At 41.9% G+C, this 11825-nt stretch overlaps 1 protein-coding gene and 1 pseudogene across 1 annotated transcript; one reads left to right on the forward strand and one right to left on the reverse strand.

The window, feature by feature from the left end:
* The first annotated feature begins 1903 nt into the window (after window positions 1-1903).
* On the forward strand, window positions 1904-10888 carry LOC133369284 (chemokine-like factor). Its single transcript, XM_061594410.1, has 4 exons — window positions 1904-2226; window positions 4282-4440; window positions 9170-9265; window positions 10455-10888. Exons 1-4 carry the CDS (start codon window positions 2164-2166, stop codon window positions 10560-10562), a joined length of 426 nt encoding a protein of 141 aa, XP_061450394.1. The 5' UTR covers window positions 1904-2163; the 3' UTR covers window positions 10563-10888.
* Window positions 8500-8619, reverse strand: LOC133369459 (U1 spliceosomal RNA; annotated as a pseudogene).
* Window positions 10889-11825: the final 937 nt, after the last annotated feature.

Below are 11825 nucleotides of genomic sequence, written 5' to 3' on the forward strand. Positions count from 1 at the left end.
TCAGCCTAAAATCCTAACTCCATTTACCTGGGAATAAACTTCATTGGTTTAAATAGGGCTTGTTGCTTCTGAGAAGACACAGCTAGGATTGCACGATAAATTCTGATTCATATTAATTCTGTAAAGCAGTGGTTCCCCATTTTTCCCCCCATGGACCACTTGAAAATTGCTGAGGGTATGGTGGACCACTTAATAATTTTTCTACCAGTCATAGCAGTGGTAATGCACTGTGCTAGATGCTGTATGATTTTTAATTGCATTTTTACAGACATGCTGCAGACCACTTGAATGAAGCTCGTGGACCACTGATGATCTGTGGATCACAGAGTGGGAACCCCTTGTGTAAAGCTAAGTAAAGATAAGCAAAGCATCCGTTCACACCATGGTGACTGATGGCCAGTGAGACTGGCAAGGCTTAAGGCAGAGAAGCCAATATGGTAGATGGAGCCAGAGCCAATGACAGACAAGGCCAAAGGGGTCTAGTTTTGTCTCCACCCTCCTCTCTCTTGAGTCCTATCATGGAAATGAGATTAAGGAGAAAGCTGACAGCCAGTGCCACCCCTGCAAGCAAAAGAAGGCGGCCAGGTGGGAGCTGGCCAAGGGCAGACTGAGGTTGGTGGGACAGTGCCCCATTCACCCTAACAGACCAGCCTCCATTGTATTCACAACAGCTATAAACAACAACAATAATAATAAAGATTCTAGCCTAAACAGATAGAAATCAAAAGGCCTGATAAGGTCCAATTCCTCAGTTTTAGCTGAGAGGAGCTGTGCTAAATGTTGTTCTTGGAAAATCCTTCCCCCACAGATGTGACTTAGGCTGCAAACCACCCTTCCCCAACCTGTCACTCTCCTGATTTTTTGGGGGGATTACAATTCCTTTTGGCCCCATTAGTTGGGGATGATGTGGGTTGTAAACTGAAACATCAGGTGAGCATCAATTTAGGATAAGGTGCTATACACACACAAACTTACCTGGGAATACCCTGAACTCAGCAGAGTTGAACAGACATAGGATAATGAGAAGGATGAAGATTTCATACCCTTCACCCTGAGGCCCCAGGGCGTGTTACAACAAATTAAAATGCTTCTTTCAAAAACAATTTAAAATATAGGGTTGTACTGTTAACTTAGCAAAAAATCAATGTGTTGTGGTAATTCTGTGGCCAAAAAAGTGTTTTTTTTTAAGATGTGAGGTGAGATGTCAGAGTAAGCATCTTGTTAAAAATGGCATTCCCTCTGTGAGCAAAAATGCATCTTCTAAGATATCTGAAATTTGGGACATTGTGTGTGTGTGTAAGTTTTTAAAGCAAAACGTTTTGGCTTCTGCCTTCTTCATCAGCTCTGATGTGAGTCAAACTATACTCATTCTTTGGTACACATCAGAGCAGCTAAAAGGGGTGGAAGCCAAAAAGTTTTGCATTAAAAGTTTAGTATCTGTTTTGTTAGTCAGTACAGTAAGCAAACATGATTTCAGGGACAAATTGAATCCTTCCGGGATACAGAGCAAACTTAGCATTGTACTGAATTAAGTTCTACTCGTAGAGCCATTAAAATGAATAAATTTAAGTCGTGTCTACTAACTTCAACGGGTCTCCTCTGAGTAGAGTTAGCACGGGCTCCAACCCTTCCTGTCTGATGCTTTCAAACAGTCCCTCGCACAAGCTGACACGTTTTTAGTCGATAAAAAGCGTTTCATCCTGAATCTGACATTCATGCAATTCAACATTCCTTCCTTTATTTAAAATAATAAATGGCATGATGATTAGAGACGCTCTGTGACTTGGTAGGATTTCTTCGTCTTTAGCCGCCCTCTCCTCCGAGGAGCCGAAGGCAGTGTACATGACCCCCCCTCCTGCCTTCCTCTTTTATCCTCACAACACCCCTGTGAGGCAGGTTGGGCGGAGGGAGCGAGTGCCTCTAAGCCCGGCCTCTCCCTGAACCGGCAGCCATCGAGAGCTGAACAGAGGGGAACAAGAATAGCCCCAGCTGAGGGGAGGCTGTTTTTCCCTCCTCAGCAGAGGGTTGACGCCTGCTTGTCTGCCGGTCCAATGGAGCACCTGAGGGAGCTCTTTTGGGCTCGCGGGCGCGCCGCCTAACGGGCGCCTCTTCCGGCGCCGCCCGTCCGGTCGGTGCTTCGCCTTCTCCTCCTCAGAGGCGACCATGGTGGAAGTGAACCAGATTTACCTGCGCTCCGTGAGGGGAGGCCTAAAGATTGCCCGCATGGTAGGAGGCCAGGCTTAGGGAGGGGTCGTCATGGCGGGTTCCTTCAGGGGTCTGTGAGCATCGACATCATCCTGGGTGTGTGGATTCTTCCTCGGATGGCGGAGGAAGTCTTCATATGTGTCTTCCTGGCCGCTTTTTTTTGAATCCCAGGGGCTGGACAGTGAACCACAGAGGAGGCAGTGTCTCTCAGCTTGTGCAGAGTGCATTTCCCTCCCCCATCTACCCACCCACCGACCCATCGGGGTTTATGGATTCTGTCTAGGTTAGAGGGGAGGGGGGAATGCCTTCCAGACACATTGGAAATATCTGGCATCTTCTCTTTTTCTTCTTTGCAAATTAAGCGCCCAGCAAACAAACGGTGGTATTTTATGACTGGCCAGGTAGGGAAGGAGCCCATAGCTCAGTGGCACAGCATCTGCCTTGCATGCAGAAAGGCCTGACTCCCAGGTTCAACGCTGGCATCTTCAAGTAGGGCTGCTGGGAAAGATCCCTGTCTGAAATCGCGGAGAGCCGCAGCCGGTCAGTGCAGACAGCACTGAGCTGGATGGACCGCTGGTCTGACTCGGTTTAAGGCAGCTTCCTGTGTGGTACTTGTAGGGCTGAATGGGGATTGCCCAGCAGAGGTGAGGGCTGATGAACAATGTCGCTCTAGCCCTTGCCTCTGCACCACTTAGTGAGCAGTTAACATGTTTTTCTTTCTTTGGTGTTTCTTTCCATCTGTTTCCTTCCTTTGCAGCTGGAGCAAAGAGGGTTTCATCCTTTCAAAGGAAATGGCAAATTTCGGCAAAGCTACTTTTTCCCCTGACACCAACCCCCTGCTACTTCTTTCACTCTTATTTACGCAGCAGTCCTATAGCTGCTTCTCTGGATATAACCTTATGAAGCTCTATGGGGTTTCTGAGTAGACCTCTGGTGTTGCAATACAAGTATTTCTTGAAGTTTGTTTTATTCCATGTATGAATCACTTCACTTCCCATAAAAATCTTGAAGTGATTTCACAACAAAAACAGCAGCAATATAAACAATTATAACAATTTTTAAAAGCTCTTAAAAACACTTCCATTATGTAACAACAACTACAATTTCATATGTAAAAACAAATCCAATGCAGCTACAGAATGGGATAGCAATTATATAACAGATATTTTATCTGTCTCTTCTTTGACTATTAGAAGAATATTTATATGCATATAAATATTATATGCATATATGGGTGATTTTTGCATGGCCCTCAGCAAAATTAAACTCCACCCCCTGTATTGCATGGAAATTATTTAACGGTTAGAGCCAGACTGATATGTGAACCCATTGAATATGACTGGATCTTTTGTTTTCGAAATAGCCTTGTTTAGTTTGGATTTTTTATCAGACTAGAGAGGCATCTGTGGTGGCTGTTGCACTTCTTTAGTTATGTGCACTTTTTGTGGGACCCTTGTGCAGGAATCACCTCCTTAGCCTGTCCCACCATAGTTTTGTTTTGAGGAGGGGAGGGAAAAGAAGTACCTCTTTGGATCAGGGCAGTAAGCTTAACACACACGAGAGGAAGCGAGATCTATTCAGAGGCCCATTCAAAACGCACGAACTATAGTTCTACTATTTGGCAAATAAAACACTGAATGAGCAAATACCAAATTTTAAAGGCTTTAAAGCTTTGATTGTTTAGTAACTTGAAATAACAGGAGACATTCCCAGTCCTCCCTGAAGATATGCTGGGATTAAATCTAGGACCATTACTGTACCACTGAGCCTAGTAGTTATTTTAGTAATTAGCTTCAAGTTACTATAATAACTGGTAGCCCAGTGGCAGAGTAACTTGTTTGCATGCAGAAGTCTCAGAATTAATCCCAGCATCTTCAGGAGGGACTGGGAACATCTACTGTCCGAAACCCTGGAGAATCGCTGCCAGCATGGTAGACAATACTGTGCGAGATGAACCAGGGGTCTGACTCTGTTTAAGGCAGCTTCCTATGTTTCTATGTAGATAGTTTGGCAGTACTGGAATATTGTAGTAAGTCAGTATGATGTTAAGTCAATATTCTGCCTTTTTTCTTGCAGGTCCTAGCTTTTATTGCAGTCATCACTTTTGCCGTCAACCGATCTCATGAAGCATTTCTAGCACTTGTGATCATGGAATTTGTCATTACTTTATTATTCTTTTTATTATATCTGCTGAGTCTGCAAAAAAAGCTGAAGTTCTTATTTTGGCCCTTGGCTGTAAGTATTAATTAGCACACATTATTGCTCTATATACAGATTTTGCAGCCAATGCAAAAGGCAGGAATTGGGCTGGTCCTTCCAACTTTCATTTCCATTTCAAAACAATCGTTGGCACTAGGGAAAAACTGCCTTCTGCCACCTGTCGTTATCACAATGCAAGAGTCTTCACAGGGAGGTAGGTAAAAGGGAGAACCCGTTCTTAAAAGCTTTTCCCTTTTTCATTAATAAGGTAATAATCACTAGGGATTTAGCTACATGCGGCCTGAGAGGTGTTAACATTATGTGTAAGAGTCTTATTTGCACAGTTATTACCAAGCAGACAAAAAAAGACTACAACAGCAATTTAAACCTGCGAGGGATAGAAGGAAACAAGGATTAACAAAAATAAAAAGAGGAGGAAGAGAGAGGATCAAATCAATATAAATAACAGTAAAATAGACAACTGATAAAAAATAACAAAATGATCTCTTTTGAGGCCTATAAAGTGGTGTTTGTTTTTAAATGCAGTTAATTCATTTTTTAAAAAATGAACAGAATGGTACATAATATAAAAAGTCTTGGGGGGCAGGAGGTTTGTTGCCTCAGCCTCCCACCCTCCTGTCTGTTTGGATGAGAGAACAGAGGTGTGGCCTTAAGGGAACTGGCCAAAGACTTGGGTTGGAGGAAGGTATTGTTTTGCGCTGTCTCTGAACTGCATGGCAGGGAGGAGGTAGCTTGCGTACCTAGGGAATGTATTCATTTATGTTATTGGAACATAGGTTAGGTACAAATATTATTCCCTTCAATATACAGTACTGTCTTTGAATGTAGTTGATTCACACATATATGATTGTACATCACTCAGGCTGAAATCCTGAACATACATTTTACTGGGGAGTAAGCTCCATTGAATACAGTGGTATTTAATTTCATGCATAGGATTAAACTGCACATCTCTTGGTATACCACGCATAAGATGTCTTAAGCGCATACTTAAAAATATAAATTATGAATGCTACAAATACACATTTGCAAATAGTGGCATGCTTGTCAGGGTGCAAAGATAGGCAGTGGCTCCCAATTGAGCATACCGTTACCATTTAATGTGTAAAATGGCCCTCATGTCTGTGTTTGAGGTATCACAAGATAGCAAAGCTGCACCTGGGGTTTAAATTGCAATGGCCATCTCACAAATGCAAATGATTGTTTGATGCTGTGATCACTGAATGGTGAAGAAGTGTGTATATGAAGTCAAAATCTAAGCTTTTTAAATCTTATTTTGGGAATGTTACGTTAGTCAAGAGTAATAGTTCATTGTCTTTTCCTGTCTGATGATGCAACACATTTGCAGTGTCATATATTACACAAGTGAAGTATGTGCCCTTTACTATCATATTTTCCCGAAACCAACTGGTTCAGTGTGCTCTGCATACAACAGAGTACCCAGTGGAACAATGATGACTGGAATCCTATCTGGTTGTGTTTGATTCTCCCAGCCAAAAATGTACTTCGAGAGCCACAGCTGGTTTCCAATTCAAGAGAGGCCCTGACAAAGTTGTATCTAGTGGTCTCCCCAACATCCATGGGAAACCTGAGTGGGTTTGCCAGCACCACAATCTGCAACAAGAGGCTGTGAACCACCAGCTATTTTAAATTTAAATAATGCCAACATAGCACCACTCTGGGCCATTGCTGGAAATTTAACATGGCAGGTAGTTGACACTCACCCACCACTAGGTAAAACCCAGTTGGAAGAATGGATGTCGGCATGTGGGCCCTCAGCAATTGCCCGAGGATGCCATGTGCTGGCACCAATCCTGGAAGAGCAACTGGATCCAGATTTCTTACAGGTGTTTTTTTAAAAAAACAGTTGTTAGTCTAGCAAATATTTTGATGCCTAAGAAAATATTACTACATGAAGGAATGTGTGCAAGACCTTTCTGTGATCTAAATCCTTCCCCGCCCTACGAGTACTATGGTGGTTCTTTTGCTTCACTTATTTTTTTTAAAAAATCTATGTAATTATTGATAGAATATGTCCTTTTGTGCTATATTTGGCAGTTGTTTTGCAATGGGTTATGTTGAAGAAAATACTCTGACTACAAATACCAAAATTAGCCAGAGGATGCATTCTGTCTCCCACATTATTGGCTTTCAGGCATCGCCTGGAGACATCTTTATTTACCCAGCTTTTGCAATTTGATAATGAGATCTTTTATCCTTTGCAGCAATCATAATAATTATTATTTGTTATTTTAAAAATAGTCTATATATTTTTTTTATTGATCGCTGATAGATTTTGCTTTCACTTCTGTTGTATATCGTCCCAAGTGCCTTTGTAGGAAGGGTGATTCACAAATACCCTTTACCTCTACGTGTCCAAAGTAAATTAATACTCAAGTATTGTTACTGAGTATTAACATTTGTGTAGCACTTTCAAGTGTTCAAAGCGCTTCACCTGCATTATCTATTTGTAATCCTTACAACAGTCCTGAAAGATAAGCTGGAGGGAGGGCCGAGGCTGAGAGAGAGTGGCTTGCCTCAGGCCATCTGATGAGTTCATGGCAAAGGCAAGATTCATACCAGGACGTCCTGATTCATAGATCATCTCTTAGCCACTCCTGTTCACCAATTCTCAGTTTATACTTGATTTGACTTCCACAATAACTACTTAGTTTCTGTTTCAACCACATGCTGAGATTAGTCCTCATATAATTAGATCCTGTCAGATTATATTCTTAGGAAATCAGGATTAGTTCATATTCTTTTTCATTCATTAATGGAGGATCGTGGTGAAACAGCCATCTATTTCTGCTTAGAAATTATTATTATAATGTTTTAAGCACTTAATACACAAGGCTCTGTACAGCGTATAACATAAGGTTAACAATGACAAAAGCCTGACTGCAGGTTTACAGCCTAAATCTTTTATCTTTGACATGCAGTTCACTTGGGGGATATTTGGAAAACAATGAAGTGTGACCTCTGTAGCGGTTGGGGCACCACTGAGAGAAGGCCTCTTGGTGTCCCTGTTGCATGGATTTGGATACTCATTTTCTCTTTTTACTGTCCATTCTATTTGATGTTTTTAAAAGGGCCTCAAAATGAATAAAATTGTGTTGCTTTATCATAAACATCTTGCTGCCCAGAATAGGCTTAATTAAATTAAGTATGTATATTTAAGCTTAGCCGCTAGTCAAATTAAACTATAATATTATCTAAGTTTCCTTTCAAATCAATTTTTCCAAAATTTTACATGTTTGTTCAAAAAAACAAAGGTAAAAATGAAAGAAACATAGAAAATGAGACCAGAGAAATGGAGTCAAAAGATAAGGGGGTGTTAAGGGGAAAGGAGTGGAGTGTTCTGCTGTGATGCAGGAAATAAATACATATTATTTGATCCCCTTCGTTGTTCATAGGCTTCACTGCAGGCAGACCTTATCATATAGACTAATAGCAAATTGAGTTCTCCAACTGCCTATCCTGCAATAGCCAAAGCAACATCATCCATGTGCAAGAGGAAGGCATCAGCAGGCTTAAAGGTTTGCAGAAGCACAAGAAAACTTCAGGGAGGCAGAAGCCTAAAAGCGGGGGGGGGGGACAGCCCATTGAGAACTGAGCATGTTCAGTGGCCTGGAACGTTGGCTGGCTGTTGGGGGAGGGAGAACTCAAAAGCTGGATGGTGATGGATTGGAGTATCCTGGAAAAGGGCACAATCAGCTGAATGAAACCCTGAACAAGAACATTCCACTGTAACACTTTGTTACAGGCCCTGCTTGTGTCTGTATTAACTTGTTAAAATGTGTTGCTCTTTAATTTGCCACAAGATGCTTTGTTTGATTTTGCTGCCATAGACTTACATGGCTACCCCTGTGGAACTAATCTGCAAGTTCATATCCACCATCCCTGGTTGATCGGGGATAGCTTTTTCCATTGCTTTAGACTCTGTGTCAGTTCCCAGGCACTGAGGATCAGTGGCCTATGAGAAGGTTCCAGGTAGAATGAATCCATCAGGATATACAGATACACAGGTACATACACTTACAGGATGTGCAGAATTGGGATTCATGTATAGATGTTAGCCACAAATTATGCATTTGGGGAAATCACAGGTGTCAGCACACCCAGAGCGCAATGGATGAGCCTCACCCGGGGAAAACCACCTTCATGATCATGGTATCTCCCCTGCCAGGCTTTGTGATTGGCACGCATAGGGGGAGAGGAAGTCACCTTCTTGTCCTGCTCTTGCATGACAGGTGGTTGAACCTTCTCTGTGATGGCACCCTGACTCCAGAATTCTCTCCCCCTGAAGGCTGGGAATGGCCCAGCCTTGATGGGATTCTGGCACCAGGTTAAAACATTCCTCTTCACCCGTGCTTGTGGTGATTGAAATCTAGGTTATTCAAGGTCTGAGGCTGTGCTGAAGCACTCTTGTTCTCTGTGATGGTTTCCTAATCAACTGATCATTTTTGTTACTTCATTGTTTCTTTGCATTATATGTTTTGTTAATATTTTGGGAAACGGTTCTGTGATGTTTTTGTAAAGGAAAACGAGTCTAAGTGTGTTTATAATGGATAAATGCTCCTGCACCCTGGATACCAAGATAACTTGGTTGGCCTTAGGTGTGCACTAACACACCTTGCCTTGGGGGATGCCATTTGCTATACTACCTCAGGCAACAAAATGTCTTGGGCTAACCCTAGTCCTGGAGTTGATATTAAGCCATGTTATTTGTTGCATGTTTCAGGATGCTTTCAATTCATTAGTGGCAGCACTGTTTCTCCTCATTGTGGGCCTGTGTGCAGCAATACCTAAAACCATCGTTGAAACAACGGTTGGAGGGGTAAGTAAGAGAGCCTATAGTAGGAGAAAGTGATGCCTGTGGAAGCAAATTGCATCTACCTGAAAGATCTTGGTCTATATGGGCTCAGGAATGAAGAGCATGGTCTGCCCTTAACTACAGTTGTATTCCAACTGCAGCGCTTAAATTTTTCCCATTGGAATTAGTGGAAACCGTTCACTCATCTGAAAGAAACTAAAGGGGGGTGCATTTTGCAACACTGCTGATTGGAAGCTAAACCTACTCATTGTCCCTGATGACCACAGTATGGCAGGGCAAGATTTAGGGGTCTGAACTCCTATAATCTTTGTCCCTGACTTCTCAAGTAGCTTGCCTTATAGAACTCTATGTAAGCCAGTGTAGCCTTTCAGATGAAATATTTCCAGCTTGCCAACTGGGTTGCTAAATTATGTTCATATCCCAGCCATTGGCAAGCACTTTCCTTATAGTACAAATAGCTGTTGGGGGGTGGGGTGGGTGCAGAATCTAAATCAGGCCCACAGTGAGGAGTGAAGCATTAAAGTCTCTTCTTCCCAGCCAGACCTCCCATGCCTATTTACTAAAAAATAAATAAATAAGTTCCTCATTGCATGAATGGGAATTGCATCTAACTTGGCCCTAAGTAACAGTGAAACCACTGGGATTCTGTAGAAATTAACTCTCTTCCAGTCCTAGTAAGTTATTCTGCTAGTGGGATTAGTAACCACATTTTCCACATTAAAACAAAGCAATGGCCCACTGGTTCAAATAACATTTCATAATTGAAAGAAAAGAAAATAATGTACATTTAGGCTTACCAAGTACAATCATGCCCAAATCTGTTAAAAGTATGTACATTGTCCTCCTTCCCCACTATGTCCCAAGTCTTGTCAAAGGAGCAACAGTCACCATTTTACCACAGTCAGAGTAGCCTATCAAGTTGTCCGTGGAGCTTACTAAAACAATACAACTGTTGGAAGTCAGGCAAGGTGAAAGTGGAGATGATTGTCAGAGTGAAAGAGGGGAAATTACTTCATGGAACATGAGAGAAAATTCAGTTTCCCATTTATCACAAATTAAATATTTAAGTGGAAATTCACAAAAGAGTTGGGGCAGTTGCTGTAAACTGGGCACAGGTCATTGTGACAATTCAATAAAGAATAATGTTCAAGACGTTTTGGTAGTATCTGAACCACTTTCTTTTCATTTGCAGGTGTTTTGTCTGATCCTGTGTGGCCTCTGCATAGGAGATGCTGCATTTCTTTTGACGAAGATTACATTTAACCAAGGAGCACCAGGAGGGGATGTTACTCACAAATAGAACGCTCAACGGCCCAAAGTCTAACTTATAACCCATTTGAAAAGCCTGATGAACAATAGGCTGTTTGTGTCACTTTTTTGGTAATTTTCTAAAATACTAAGAGCATGATGTCAGGCAGTCTTGTTGATTCCAGTGGGAGAATTTTAAGCATGTGCTTAACCCCTTTCAAAAACTTAACGGCAGCTGGATTGTGCCCAATTAAGAATAGTCCTATATATTTTATAAAATGCCAGTCTAACGTTACATGTCAAATTATTATCAAGTGTAGATTTCTGACCTGGTTTGTGTTAATGTTTTTAATTAAAAAGACTTTATCTGTAACAATATATTGTTGAGCACATTGCTCATATCCCTTGAGTGGGGCAAGGGTGGGTTGCACTGCAGGGTTTTACTTCTGAGTAAACATGCATAAGATTTTAGTGTATTTTTATTTTTCCTAAGAGAGAACTGGAAATTAAAGGAGTCTTTGTAATGCAAAGGGGCCAGATCCTGACCTTCCCCCACCTTCTGTGGGCCATTTAGGACCTCTGCCGGGCCTAATTTAGCCCGCAGAGTAGAGGTCACCCATGCCTGTTGTCGTGTGTTAATTTAGAAATATACAAGCAGAGCTCCATGGAAGCAAGCAGATTCCTAAAAACAGCAGAATTCTGATCCTGCATCAGGATCTCTGAAAGCAACACTCTAGCCTGTCAGACAGCCAATGTAGTAGAGTATTGGACACAGTCATAGAGCTCATTGGATGACCATGGGCCAATCACTCAACCTTAGCCTAGCTTACATACATGGGTGTTTTGAGGATAAAGGGGGGGTTACAATTTATGCCAACCTGTTACCCTTGGAGGAAGAGTTGCTTTCTGCCCTGCTTAACTCATGGCTATGTCTGCCTCTGTCTTTACTTGCCCAAAATGCCAAGTGCTTTCCAGTAAAGTACACAGGTCTCATAACCAAGTATTGGGGGAATTTCAACTAGTCCTTCTGAGTATTAAGCGTTTGGCTTAACAAAGGATGGTCAACCAGCAGCCATAATGCTATCTATCTGGTGTTTTGTTGAGATAGGGTGGTACTTAGTCACATTCATTAAGTAGGAAGTAGCATTGAATACCACCCATAGATTGGTTCAGCGTTGAAATTGCACATTGACTTTGTTGTTTTTTTAACAGCGTTTTCTAATGATGGAAAGGGAAAGCACAGGACTTCTGCAGCAGTTAATGATTGTAGAAAGGTACCCTGTGCTTCATGAAACCATGAGTTTCCGGGCTTGGA

Source organism: Rhineura floridana, chromosome 13, assembly GCF_030035675.1.
Source record: "Rhineura floridana isolate rRhiFlo1 chromosome 13, rRhiFlo1.hap2, whole genome shotgun sequence".
Classification (NCBI taxonomy): Eukaryota; Metazoa; Chordata; class Lepidosauria; order Squamata; family Rhineuridae; genus Rhineura; species Rhineura floridana.